This window comes from Zea mays, chromosome 7 (assembly GCF_902167145.1).
Source record: "Zea mays cultivar B73 chromosome 7, Zm-B73-REFERENCE-NAM-5.0, whole genome shotgun sequence".
In the NCBI taxonomy this organism is placed as follows: Eukaryota; Viridiplantae; Streptophyta; class Magnoliopsida; order Poales; family Poaceae; genus Zea; species Zea mays.
The window spans coordinates 140,981,282-140,996,021 of record NC_050102.1 but is presented as its reverse complement, the minus strand read 5'-3'; the positions used below and the strand labels follow the sequence as shown (position 1 = coordinate 140,996,021).

At 49.4% G+C, this 14,740-nt stretch overlaps 1 protein-coding gene across 1 annotated transcript; it reads left to right on the top strand.

Annotated features, from left to right (window-relative positions):
- The first annotated feature begins 1,165 nt into the window (after nt 1-1,165).
- Nucleotides 1,166-2,020, top strand: LOC109941168 (subtilisin-like protease SBT4.9). Its single transcript, XM_020541680.1, has 3 exons — nt 1,166-1,230; nt 1,380-1,709; nt 1,801-2,020. The coding sequence occupies exons 1-3, from the start codon at nt 1,166-1,168 to the stop codon at nt 2,018-2,020; spliced, it is 615 nt and encodes a 204-aa protein (XP_020397269.1).
- The last annotated feature ends 12,720 nt before the right edge of the window (nt 2,021-14,740 follow it).

Below are 14,740 nucleotides of genomic sequence, written 5' to 3'. Positions count from 1 at the left end.
TTTCTAACCCAAAAGCGAATGATCCATTGAAGTGTCCACGAACTCACCGTCAGACCCACACAAGACACCAGACATGGCGCGGTGGAATCGAGGTACACGCGAATTATTTTGCAGACCACCATCCTGTATGTATACAAATCTGTATTCGGATCGAGCAGCTAGCGTGAGAGCGAGCGCGCGCACACGATGGGCACCGCGCTCAAGGCGCTCACCCTTCGCGTCGTCGTCCTCGCCGCCTGCTTCTTCCTCGGCAGCTTGATCCATGCATCAGAGGTCATAAGCGATGGCGGCAGCGAAAAGCAGCAGGTCAGTCCCCACTCCCACCAGATGAGAGAGACCACGTGCGATGCACACAGCTCCGATGAGACACCGCAGTACATACGTGGCTTTATATTGCATGCGGTGCGCGCGCGTGTGCAGGTGTATATCGTGTACATGGGGCACCAGCAGCATGAGCCGTCGTCGGACGAACTAGCGGCGGGTGGCTTCTCTGCGGCAAAAGCTGCTCATCACCGGCTGCTCAACCAGGTCCTCGGTCATGGCAGGTCAAGCGCTTGATAAGCTAACCTTTATCTCTACTACTGTCAAGCACTAGCTTCCACTGTCGTCGTTGCGTCAACATTTTTTCTAAAAAAACCCCATATATTTCTTCGTAACCAATCCGCGGTTAAGCCTCCCCATCCCGGCTCCCTCACCTCTCGCATAGTAATAACACGGCCGCCATGGACATCACGAGTAAAAGTTCACATACACCATGAAGCTAACCGGGATAAGGATGATAGGAAGGAGAGGTTTGTTTGCCACAACCGCTGGAAGGATATGGCCAGGGGAAAGGAAGAGAACGGGAGAAAGAGAGGAGGGCAAGTACTGGTTCAGAGAGGGAAGTGGAACGGGAGCGGAAGAGTGCTCGGAGCTAGCGACGCCTTGTCGAGGTAGAGGAGATGGCGAGGGAGCTAGAGATAGAGTTCGAGCGTAGCGTGCGACACCACTATAATGATAGGAAGGAAAGGTTTGTTCGCGACAAACGCTGGAAGGATATGGCTAGGAAAAGAAGAGAACATGAGAAAGTGAGGGGGGGACAGACACCGGCTTAGAGAGAGGGAAGTGGAATGGGAGCGCTCGGAGCTGGAGGCGCTCGGAGCGACGTCATGTCGAGGTAGAGGAGATGGTGAGGGAGCTGGAGATAGAGCGCAAGCGCAAACGACACCACTATCACGATCATGATGTCAGGTACAAATTCGTAAGTACATAGAAGATAGAAATAATATTGAATTTCGAAAATTAGGGACATAAAAAAATAAGTAAAAAGGAAATATTAGGGCCTCTAAATGATCTTAGATAAAAATGTTGCCTCTATATAACTTTTATATATGCTTCAGCGATGCTACAGATAGGATGATTTACAGCTACACGAGGAGCATCAACGGATTCTCGGCCAGGCTGACCGATGACGAGAAGGACAAGCTGTCGGGCAAGGAGGGCGTGGTGTCCGTCTTCCCAAGCCGGACGTACCGACTCCAGACCACGAGGTCATGGGACTTCCTCGGCTTCCCCGAGACGGCGCGCCGGAGCCTGCCCACGGAGGCGGAGGTCATTGTCGGCATGATCGACACCGGCATGTGGCCGGACTCTCCGTCCTTCTCCGACGAGGGCTTCGGCCCGCCACCGAGCAGGTGGAAGGGCGCCTGCCACAACTTCACGTGCAACAAGTACGTATGACGATCGCGCGCGCGTTAATCTTCATTCTGGTGCTGTCGGTTGACACTAGCTTCGACATATACGTGTTGACGACGCACGCAGCAAGATCATCGGCGCCCGCGCGTACAGGCAAGGCCATACCGGCCTGTCGCTAGTGGACACCGTCGGGCACGGCAGCCACACGGCGTCAACGGTAGCGGGGCGGGTGGTGGAGGGCGTCGGCCTCGCGGGCCTGGCCGCCGGGTCGGCACGCGGCGCGGTGCCGGGCGCCAGGCGCCAGGCTCGCGGTGTACAAGGCGTGCTGGGACGACTGGTTCCTTAGCGAGGACATGCTAGCCGCGTTCGACGACGCCGCCGCCGACGACGTCGACCTGATCTCCTTCTCCATCAGGATCGCACTCCCGTTCCCCTACTTCGAGGACGCGGCGGCTATCGAGGCGTTCCACGCCATGCGGCGCGGGGTGCGCACCTCCGCGGCGGCCGGCAACTCGGCGCTCGACGGCGGGCGCGTTGACAACGTCGCGCCGTGGATCCTGTCCGTCGCCGCGAGCAGCACCGATCGCCGGCTCGTGGGCAAACTGGTCCTCGGCAACGGCAAGACCATTGCGGTGAGATCACGCATTGGTTTGATCCTTGGGAAATTGTCGCGTATAACTCATGTTCTTTTGGAAATCAGGGAGCCTCCGTTAACATCTTCCCCAAGCTAAAGAAAGCCCCGCTCGTTGTTAGCACCCCTCTCCACGGATGCAGTCAGAAGTACAGAGCACCACTGGTTTTACTGATAACAGGAAGGAAAAGCAGAGGTACACGATATCGGGCTAGGAGATTAGGAGCACGCTAAGCAGGGAGAGGTAGAGGACTAACCCTAGAAGAAGCTAGAGATAGGAAACAACAGCTAGGAAGGAGGAAGACGATACTGTATCTGTTCTGCCCCCTGTCGCTGTTGCTTCTGCCTCTTGTAGAAGATGTCCGGGTACTATTTGACCAGGCTAAGGCCCAAGGCCCACGATGGCCCAACTGTATTCCCTGACATTCCCCCCTTCTTAAGTTTCGGCTTGCCCCCAAGCCGATGAGAACTTTTGGTACTACCAGGATCACAAAGAAAGACCGATAGACAGTTCCATGAATATTCCCGTGAATCACATGCCATGTCAGGTTGTTCCACAATAAACTCTAGTCTCTCCATTCCCATATATTCAAGCAGCTCCAGTCCTTTGGTCTTTGTTGCCTTCCATGTATTAATCTCTAGGAATGTCCCAAAGCTTCTCAAATTGTGCTCCTTAACTTTCATTTTGGCCGCAAGACAAACCAAGTCACAAAGTGGCATGCTGATGTTGTAAATTTCAGCTCGGAACACAGGGTCAACCCTAAGGACATGTGCAGATCCACCACAATTAGCTAGTTGCGTGAATATTTGTTGATACTGTGCAAAACAAGCAAACTGACCATTGGTCATCAGTTGCACAAAAAGTCCATAAACTGCAATTACGCTTCCTGCAATGGCCTGCAGGGTGTACGAAATTTTTGGCTCTTCTATTTTTGGTGACATATTTGCAAGTAGGAACCGTAGGATGCTAGAATCCCCTTCATTTACATAATCCTCGCCCGCAATCTGTTCAGTTTCAACTTGTATTTCTTTACGCTTCATAATCAGCTTGCCAACAGTGTTCCTTATAAGCATCATTGCCTTCTCTGCTAGTAGCTGTCTTGGAATTATCTTGCACAAGCAATCAACCTTCCAATCAACCTTCCAGTATGGCCAAAGATCCGTGGAACGAAGCTCTGCTTCTTTGAGTGCAGTATAAACAGCATCAATGACAGGACTATCTGTTGCGCAGGAATCGAACTTGCAGTTGAACAATGATAAATCAATCTCATCTTCAAATAATATTTTCTGATCCTTATCTTTCAATCTACTGTCATAGTCAGAATACTGATGATCAGCAAAGGCCTCGGTGGTTTTGCCTGCATTCATCCCAGCATTAAGCGAAGCTTCTATACAAGCTGGCACAAAGACTGCAGCTGCGATCTGTTCATCCATCGTCCAATCAACCACATCATCAACCTTGCCATCCTCAGATATGATGAATATTCTCTCCTCATTGGTACTAGCTATGGTGGGAGACAACCATGGAAGTGAACGTAAAGCCTCACCGCCACATCCCAACCCAACATGTATATGTGGTGGTGGCCAAGGAATTTTCCAGCACAGAGAGGCTAAGAGCTTCCCAATATTGACCCAAGTAGCAGGGTAGCTAAGAGACAATTCCTCGAACACCTCCTGTGCAGCAAACACCTCGTCTGTGAATTCCAACTGGGAGCAGTCCGGTAGCTGATGACGCAGGTGGCAGGGAAGTCGGACAGCTTCTAGGCTTTGTGGTTGACCGAGCTCGGTGAAAACAAGCTCGGTGAAAATGTGGTCGAAGGTACCGGCCCACACATCTCTCTTATTGAGGACATCAGACGAGAGGTTGAAGACCTGGTTGGGGGTCGGGATGGAGGAGTGCTCGAACTCGGAGGAGATCCAGCTCTGTGACCTGGTGCTAGAAGTCGTGCTTGTCGAAGCCCCGCTTGCGATGTAGCCGCTCCGTGCAGAGCAGAGTCCGAACGGGGTGGCCATCGTGGAGATGCTCCGCATGGACGTGCAGGTATGGTTGGCGGCACGCTGGTCGGAAAGGCTTCGCGCGCGCAGGCACGGAAGCACGGCGAGGACTTCCAGGTCAGGCGTGCTCCCCACCAAGCAGAGCCGCTCCAACTTCCTCTGCAGGCTCTGCACAGATCCGAAGTCGCAGAGCGCGAAGACGCAGTGCCAGAACCTATCGTGCGCGTCGAACATCCTGTTGGGGCGATGCTCGAGCATGATGTAGTTCCGTCCGCCAATCCTCCGCCACTCAGGCCGCGCGACGAGGCACTCGAGGCGTCTCCGCTGCAGCGCGCGGTACTCGCTTGTGGGCGCAACACTGATAGTCCTCAACAATACGATGTCATGGCTGAAGCATTCTGTCGAGTATTGGGTGGGCGAGTTGTTGGTGGCTGAGGCATCCTGGAGCAGCAGGTGGTTGCTCGGAGTGAGGGAATCTAGATTGGAGCGGAGCATCCGATCGTGTCTTAGGTAGTCAGCATGTCCCTCCAGCCAGCGCGCCCACCCGACGTGGAGCTGCATCTCGGCGGCCTGAGATATGGCGACCCCCACCGTGGAGGCGGAGGCGAGAGAGTCAGCCTCGACATCGTCGGTGTTGGCGATGGAATCGACCTCGGCGGCGGCGGTGGTGACGGTGAGCAGTGGTTCGAGCGTGGCGGGGTGGTTGTCGTTGTCTTCCTCGATGAAGACGGTGTCATCGTTGATGGGGATGTAGTTGTCGATATCCTGTTCTTCATGGAAGTGAGCAGGATACTCGAATAGCCCACCCCAGTTGTCGGCGATGATGCAGTCGTCGCCTGTGCCGAAGAGGCCACCCCAGTCGTCAGCGACCACGACCAGACACTCGTGGGTCGCGGCGACCTGAGCGTCTCGCTCCGCCCTCAACGCCGCAGATGGCACAGTGGTCACTGCTACCTCAAGGTCGTGGATCGACGCCGAATGGTGTGCCACTGTCGACTCCCAACCGCGCCACCGTGCTTCTTGGGCAGCAAGGCGGGCACTGAGCGCGCGGAGGATCTTCGTTTGTTCCTCTAGTGCGGATTGAAGGTTGGGCTCCATGGACTCCGAGAACGGTGACGTCCGATACCAATTGTTAGCACCCCTCTCCACGGATGCAGTCAGAAGTACAGAGCACCACTGGTTTTACTGATAACAGGAAGGAAAAGCAGAGGTACACGATATCGGGCTAGGAGATTAGGAGCACGCTAAGCAGGGAGAGGTAGAGGACTAACCCTAGAAGAAGCTAGAGATAGGAAACAACAGCTAGGAAGGAGGAAGACGATACTGTATCTGTTCTGCCCCCTGAGAGCACCTAGAGGGGGGGTGAATAGGTGATCCTGTGAAAACTTAAACTTATAGCCACAAAAACTTGTTAAGTGTTAGCACAATAATTGTCAAGTGGCTAGAGAGGAGTCACAACAAAACACAATACCACAAGAGATCAAACACAGAGATGACACAGTGGTTTATCTCGTGGTTCGGCCAAGACCAACGCTTGCCTACTCCACGTTGTGGCGTCCCAACGGACGAGGGTTGCAATCAACCCCTCTCAAGTGGTCCAAAGACCAACTTGAATACCACGGTGTTTTGCTTTGCCTTTCAATATCCCGTTTGCGAGGAATCTCCACAACTTGGAGCCTCTCGCCCTTACACTTAAGATTCCCAAAGAAATACGGAGTAAGGAAGAAACTAGCAACACACACAAGACTCAAAATCAGAGCAACCACACGCACACAAGTCGCAACAAGAGCTCGCAACACAACTCAATGAGTTCACAACTCAACAAGAGCTCTAGATGCTGTCACAATGAACCAAATGCGTGGAATCGATGTCTTGGTGCTTAGGAATGTTGTAGGAATGCTTGGTGTTCTCCTCCATGCGCCTAGGGGTCCCTTTTATAGCCCCAAGGCAGCTAGGAGCCGTTGAGAATAAATCTGGAAGGCCATCCTTGCCTTCTGTCGTCGGGCGCACCGGACAGTCCGGTGCACACCGGACACTGTCCGGTGCCCGATTCCCTTCCTTAAATGGTGAAGCCGACCGTTGCAGATGCGGGAGCCGTTGGCGCACCGGACAGTCCGGTGCCCCCTTCCGACCGTTGGCCCGGCCACGTGTCCTGCGCAGATCGCGCGGCCGACCGTTGGCCCGGCCGACCGTTGGCTCACCGGACAGTCCGGTGCACACCGGACAGTCCGGTGAATTTTAGCCGTACGCCGTCGGCAAATTCCCGAGAGCGGCCACTTCGCTTGAGGCAACCTGGCGCACCGGACACTGTCCGGTGCACCACCGGACAGTCCGGTGCCCCAGACCGAAACAGCCTCTTAGCTGTACACAGCCAACTCTGCTCTTTTCTTCTTCTTTCTGTTTCTAACACTTAGACAAGTATATTAGTACACAAAACCAATGTACTAAGACTTAGAAACATACCTTTGCTCTTGATTTACACTTTGTTCATCCATGGGCACAGATTCACAATTAAGCACTTGTGTTGGCACTCAATCACCAAAATACTTAGAAATGGCCCAAGGGCACATTTCCCTTTCAATCTCCCCCTTTTTGGTGATTTATGCCAACACAACATAAAGCAACTAGAACAAGTGCAATATCACTTCAAATAAAAACTCAAATTTATTTTGATTCAATTTGGCATATATGGATCATCCTTTGCCACCACTTGGTTTGTTTTTGCAAATCAAACTCAAATCTCTATCTCTAAGTCAAACACACATGTTGAAGCATAAAGAGAGTCATTCCAAAAGAGATTGATCAAAGATTTCAAAAACTCCCCCTATTTCCCATAATCAACACTTCTCCCCACAAGAGACCAACTTTTGACAAAAGAGACAATGCACAACTTTTGACAAAAGAGACAATGCAAGAGTTTTGACAAACCAAAAGCTCTATCCTACTATTTTCAAAGTTTCTCAAGTGGTAGCTGATCCATCTATTGTTTTGGCCTTTATTTTCTCCCCCTTTGGCATCAAGCACCAAAACGGGATTAATCTTGGCCTTTTAACCCCATTGCCTCACCAAAATCTTCAATTAAGAGCAAATAGGCAATAAGAGTCTAAAGATGAACTTGGAATAAGTTACCCTCTCATCGGAGTGCAGTGGAAGTCTTTCATGGTCCAAGTCCACCTTTTCCCTTTGAATCCTCCTTCGAGACTAAATCATCAACCTCAAGCACATGGTTAGTCTCAAAAGGTCAAGTTGTAACACATCTCCCCCTAAACATATGCATCACTTTGCAACGGACTTGTGAGGTCCAGGGAGTGTTTGTACAACTTGAGCACCATAATAAGCAACAAAATGCAGAATGAACATGATCAAAGGCATAAACACATGTATGCTACAATTCAATCCAAGTTCCGCGAATCTAAGACATTTAGCTCACTACGCAACCTGCAAAAGGTCTTCTCATCTAGAGGCTTGGTAAAGATATCGGCTAGCTGGTTCTCGGTGCTAACATGAAACACTTCGATATCTCCCTTTTGCTGGTGGTCTCTCAAAAAGTGATGCCGGATGTCTATGTGCTTTGTGCGGCTGTGCTCAACAGGATTTTCCGCCATGCGGATAGCACTCTCATTATCACATAGGAGTGGGACTTTGCTCAGATTGTAGCCAAAGTCCCGGAGGGTTTGCCTCATCCAAAGTAGTTGCGCGCAACACTGTCCTGCGGCAACATACTCGGCCTCAGCGGTGGATAGGGCAACAGATGTTTGTTTCTTAGAGTTCCATGACACCAGGGACCTTCCTAAGAATTGGCACGTCCCCGATGTACTCTTCCTATCGACCTTACATCCAGCATAGTCGGAATCTGAGTATCCAACCAAGTCAAAGGTAGACCCCTTTGGATACCAGAGCCCGAAGCAAGGCGTAGCAACCAAATATCTAAGAATTCGCTTCACCACCACTAAGTGACACTCCTTAGGATCGGATTGAAATCTAGCACACATGCATACACTAAGCATAATATCCGGTTTACTAGCACATAAATAGAGCAAAGAACCTATCATGGACCGGTATGCTTTTTGATCAACGGACTTACCTCCTTTGTTGAGGTCGGTGTGTCCGTCGGTCCCCATCGGAGTCTTTGCGGGCTTGGCGTCCTTCATCCCAAACCGCTTTAGCAGATCTTGCGTGTACTTCGTTTGGGAGAGGAAGGTGTCGTCCTTGAGTTGCTTCACTTGGAACCCAAGGAAGTAGTTCAACTCGCCCATCATCGACATCTCGAATTTCTGCGTCATCACCCTGCTAAACTCTTCACAAGACTTTTGGTTAGTAGAACCAAATATTATGTCATCGACATAAATTTGGCACACAAACAAATCACCATCACATGTCTTAGTAAAAAGAGTTGGATCGGCTTTCCCAACCGTGAAAGCATTAGCAATTAAAAAGTCTCTAAGGCATTCATACCATGCTCTTGGGGCTTGCTTAAGTCCATAGAGCGCCTTAGAGAGCTTACACACGTGGTCGGGGTACCGTTCATCCTCGAAGCCAGGGGGTTGCTCCACGTACACCTCCTCCTTGATCGGCCCGTTGAGGAAAGCGCTCTTCACATCCATTTGGTACAACCTGAAAGAATGGTGAGCGGCATATGCTAGCAAGATGCGAATTGACTCTAGCCTAGCCACAGGAGCAAAAGTCTCCTCAAAGTCCAAACCTGCGACTTGGGCATAACCTTTTGCCACAAGTCGAGCCTTGTTCCTCGTCACCACCCCGTGCCCGTCCTGTTTGTTGTGGAACACCCACTTGGTTCCCACAACATTTAGCTTGGGACGAGGCACCAGTGTCCAAACTTCATTCCTTTTGAAGTTGTTGAGCTCCTCCTGCATGGCCAATACCCAATCCGGATCTAGCAAGGCCTCCTCTACCCTGAAAGACTCAATAGAAGAGACAAAGGAGTAATGCTCACAAAAATTAACTAATCGAGACCGAGTAGTTACTCCCTTGCTAATGTCACCCAAAATTTGGTCGACGGGATGATCCCTTTGAATCACCGCTCGAACTTGGGTTGGAGGTGCCGGTTGCGCTTCTTCCTCCATCACGTGATCATCTTGTGCTCCCCCTTGATCACACGCCTCCTTTTGATGAACCTGTTCATCGTCTTGAGGTGGGGGATGCACAGTTGTTGAGGAAGAAGGTTGATCTCGTTCATCTTGTTCCTGTGGCCGCACTTCTCCAATCGCCATGGTTCGTATAGCGGCCGTCGGAACATCTTCTTCATCTACATCATCATAATCAACAACTTGCTCTCTTGGAGAGCCATTAGTCTCATCAAATACAACGTCGCTAGAGACTTCAACCAAACCCGATGATTTGTTGAAGACTCTATACTCCTTTGTATTTGAGTCATAACCTAACAAAAATCCTTCTACAGCTTTGGGAGCAAACTTAGAATTTCTACCCTTCTTCACTAGAATGTAGCATTTGCTCCCAAATACACGAAAGTAAGATACATTGAGTTTGTTACCGGTTAGAAGCTCATACGAAGTCTTCTTGAGGAGGCGATGAAGGTAGACCCTGTTGATGGCGTGGCAAGCTGTGTTCATGGCTTCCGACCAAAAACGCTCGGGGGTCTTGAATTCTCCAAGCATCGTCCTCGCCATATCGATTAGCGTCCTGTTCTTCCTCTCTACCACACCATTTTGCTGTGGTGTGTAGGGAGCGGAGAACTCGTGCTTGATCCCTTCCTCCTCAAGGAACTCCTCCACTTGAAGGTTTTTGAACTCGGACCCGTTGTCGCTCCTTATCTTCTTCACCTTGAGCTCAAACTCATTTTGAGCTCTCCTGAGGAAGCGCTTGAGGGTCCCTTGGGTTTCAGACTTATCCTGCAAAAAGAACACCCAAGTGAAGCGGGAAAAGTCATCAACAATAACTAGACCATACTTACTTCCCCCTATGCTCAGATAGGCGACGGGTCCGAAGAGGTCCATATGCAGCAGCTCCAGGGGTCTTGAAGTGGTCATCACATTCTTGCTGTGATGCGCTCCTCCCACCTGTTTACCTGCTTGACAAGCTGCACAAGGTCTATCTTTTTCGAATTGTACGTTAGTCAAACCTATCACGTGTTCTCCCTTTAGAAGCTTGTGAAGGTTCTTCATCCCCACATGTGCTAAGCGGCGATGCCACAGCCAGCCCATGCTAGTCTTAGCAATTAAGCATGCATCTAGACCGGCCTCTTCTTTTGCAAAATCAACTAAGTAGAGTTTGCCGTCTAATACACCCTTAAAAGCTAGTGAACCATCACTTCTTCTAAAGACAGACACATCTACATTTGTAAATAGACAGTTATATCCCATATGACATAATTGACTGACAGATAGCAAATTATATCCAAGACTCTCCACTAAAAACACATTAGAGATAGAATGCTCATTGGAGATTGCAATTTTACCTAGCCCTTTTACCTTGCCTTGATTCCCATCACCGAATATAATTGAATCTTGGGAATCCTTATTCTTGACATAGGAGATGAACATCTTCTTCTCCCCCGTCATATGGTTTGTGCATCCGCTGTCGATAATCCAGCTTGAACCCCCGGATGCATAAACCTGCAAGGCAAATTTAGGCTTGGGACTTAGGTAGCCAACTCTTGTTGGGTCCTACAAGGTTAGTCACAATTGTCTTAGGGACCCAAATGCAAGTTTTATCACCCTTGCATTTTGCCCCTAACTTCCTAGCAATCACCTTTCTATCCTTTCTACAAATTGCAAAGGAAGCATTCAAAGCATGATATATTGTAGAAGGCTCATTAACTTTCCTAGGAATATTAACAACATTTCTCCTAGGCATATTATGAACAATATTCCTTCTACCAACATTTTTATCATGCACATATGAAGAACTAGAAGCAAACATAGCATGAGAAAAATCATCGTAAGCATTATAACTCCTATAAGCATTTCTAGTTTGTCTCCTATCATGATACAAAAAGGCATGATTCTTTTTAGCACTACTAGCCATAGGAGCCTTCCCTTTCTCCTTGGCGGAGATAGGAGCCTTATGGCTTGTCAAGTCCTTGGCTTCCCTCTTGTAGCCAAGTCCATCCTTAATTGAGGGGTGTCTACCAATCGTGTAGGCATCCCTTGCAAATTTTAGCTTATCGAAATCATTCTTGCTAGTCTTAAGTTGAGCATTAAGACTGGCCAACTCATCATTAAGCTTGGAAATTGAAACTAGGTGTTCACTACAAGCAGCAACATTAAAATCTTTACACCTAGTGCAAACCATAACATGTTCTACACAAGAGTTAGATTTACTAGCCACTTCTAATTTAGCATTTAAATCATTGTTGACACCTTCTAAAGTAGAAATAGTTTTATGACAAGTAGATAATTCACCAGAGAGTATTTCATTCCTTTTAATTTCTAGAGCAAGAGAATTTTGTGCACTAACAAATTTATCATGCTCCTCATATAAAAGATCTTCTTGTTTTTCTAGTAATCTATTCTTGTCATTCAAAGCATCAATCAACTCATTAATCTTATCTATCTTAGATCTATCTAAGCCCTTGAATAAGCATGAATAGTCTATGTCATCATCATCGCTAGACTCATTATCACTAGAAGAAGCATAAGTGGAGTCTCGAGTACTCACCTTCTTCTCCCTTGCCATAAGGCATGTGTGACGCTCGTTGGGGAAGAGAGATGACTTGTTGAAGGCAGTGGCGGCGAGTCCTTCATTGTCGGAGTCAGAGGAGGAGCAATCCGAATCCCACTCCTTTCCGATATGTGCCTCGCCCTTGGCCTTCCTGTAATGCTTCTTCTTTTCCCTCTTGCTCCCGTGTTCCTGGTCACTATCATTGTCGGGACAGTTAGCAATAAAATGACCAATCTTACCGCATTTGAAGCACGAGCGCTTCCCCTTGGCTTTGGTCTTGCTTGGCTGTCCCTTGCTTCCTTTAAGCGCCGTCTTGAAGCGCTTAATGATGAGGGCCATCTCCTCATTATTTAGCCCGGCCGCCTCAACTTGCGCCACCTTGCTCGGTAGCGCCTCCTTGCTCCTCGTTGCCTTGAGAGCAAGGGGTTGCGGCTCGTTGATCGAACCATTCAAGGCGTCGTCCACGTATCTTGCCTCCTTGATCATCATTCGCCCGCTAACGAATTTCCCAAGTACTTCTTCGGGCGACATCTTGGTGTACCTAGGATTTTCACGAATATTGTTCACCAAATGAGGATCAAGAACAGTAAAGGACCTTAGCATTAGGCGGACGACGTCGTGATCCGTCCATCGCGTGCTTCCGTAGCTCCTTATTTTGTTGATAAGGGTCTTGAGCCGGTTGTATGTTTGAGTTGGCTCCTCGCCCCTTATCATTGCGAACCGTCCAAGTTCGCCCTCCACCAACTCCATCTTGGTGAGTAAGGTGACATCATTCCCCTCATGAGAGATCTTGAGGGTGTCCCAGATCTGCTTGGCATTGTCCAAGCCGCTCACCTTATGGTACTCGTCCCTGCACAAAGAGGCTAGCAACACAGTAGTAGCTTGTGCATTTTTATGAATCTATTCATTAATAAACATGGGACTATCCGTACTATCAAAGTGCATTCCACTTTCTACAATCTCCCATATGCTAGGATGGAGAGAGAACAAGTGACTACGCATTTTGTGACTCCAAAATCCGTAGTCCTCTCCATCAAAATGAGGAGGTTTACCAAGTGAAATAGATAATAAATGAGCATTAGTACTTTGAGGAATACGAGAGTAATCAAAAGAAAAGTTCGAATTGACCGGTTTCTTTCTCTCGTATTCGTTGTGGTCGTCGTCCTTTTGGGAGGAAGTAGACTCATCGCTGTCGTAGTAGACGATCTCCTTGATGCGTCTTGTCTTCTTCTTCTTCCCATCTTTGCGTCTGTGGCCCGAGCCCGAGTCGTTGGACTTGTCATCCCTTGGCTCGTTGACGAAGGACTCCTTCTCCTTGTCGTTGATCACGATTCCCTTCCCTTTAGGATCCATCTCTTCGGGCGGTTAGTCCCTTTGTGAAGAGAACGGCTCTGATACCAATTGAGAGCACCTAGAGGGGGGGTGAATAGGTGATCCTGTGAAAACTTAAACTTATAGCCACAAAAACTTGTTAAGTGTTAGCACAATAATTGTCAAGTGGCTAGAGAGGAGTCACAACAAAACACAATACCACAAGAGATCAAACACAGAGATGACACAGTGGTTTATCCCGTGGTTCGGCCAAGACCAACGCTTGCCTACTCCACGTTGTGGCGTCCCAACGGACGAGGGTTGCAATCAACCCCTCTCAAGTGGTCCAAAGACCAACTTGAATACCACGGTGTTTTGCTTTGCCTTTCAATATCCCGTTTGCGAGGAATCTCCACAACTTGGAGCCTCTCGCCCTTACACTTAAGATTCCCAAAGAAATACGGAGTAAGGAAGAAACTAGCAACACACACAAGACTCAAAATCAGAGCAACCGCACGCACACAAGTCGCAACAAGAGCTCGCAACACAACTCAATGAGTTCACAACTCAACAAGAGCTCTAGATGCTGTCACAATGAACCAAATGCGTGGAATCGATGTCTTGGTGCTTAGGAATGTTGTAGGAATGCTTGGTGTTCTCCTCCATGCGCCTAGGGGTCCCTTTTATAGCCCCAAGGCAGCTAGGAGCCGTTGAGAATAAATCTGGAAGGCCATCCTTGCCTTCTGTCGTCGGGCGCACCGGACAGTCCGGTGCACACCGGACACTGTCCGGTGCCCGATTCCCTTCCTTAAATGGCGAAGCCGACCGTTGCAGATGCGGGAGCCGTTGGCGCACCGGACAGTCCGGTGCCCCCTTCCGACCGTTGGCCCGGCCACGTGTCCTGCGCAGATCGCGCGGCCGACCGTTGGCCCGGCCGACCGTTGGCTCACCGGACAGTCCGGTGCACACCGGACAGTCCGGTGAATTTTAGCCGTACGCCGTCGGCAAATTCCCGAGAGCGGCCACTTCGCTTGAGGCAACCTGGCGCACCGGACACTGTCCGGTGCACCACCGGACAGTCCAGTGCCCCAGACCGAAACAGCCTCTTGGCTGTACACAGCCAACTCTGCTCTTTTCTTCTTCTTTCTGTTTCTAACACTTAGACAAGTATATTAGTACACAAAACCAATATACTAAGACTTAGAAACATACCTTTGCTCTTGATTTACACTTTGTTCATCCATGGGCACAGATTCACAATTAAGCACTTGTGTTGGCACTCAATCACCAAAATACTTAGAAATGGCCCAAGGGCACATTTCCCTTTCACCCTCCCCCTGTCGCCCGATTTTTTTGTATTTTGGCCCTTTTTCGAAAAAAAATCACGTTTGGACCCTAAAAAAAATTAATGTCATTTTTGGACCCTTTGCTCGGCGCCATAGCCTATGGCGCTGAGGTAACACATCTCGGCGCCATAGGCTATGGCGT

Excerpts from the sequence above, each read along its gene's own strand:
- LOC109941168 (XM_020541680.1), top strand. The coding sequence starts at position 1,166 with ATGGTGAGGGAGCTGGAGATAGAGCGCAAGCGCAAACGACACCACTAT. Across the intron at positions 1,231-1,379 it reads TATCACGATCATGATGTCAG|CGATGCTACAGATAGGATGA; the intron begins GTACAAATTCGT and ends TATATGCTTCAG. Across the intron at positions 1,710-1,800 it reads CACAACTTCACGTGCAACAA|CAAGATCATCGGCGCCCGCG; the intron begins GTACGTATGACG and ends CGACGCACGCAG.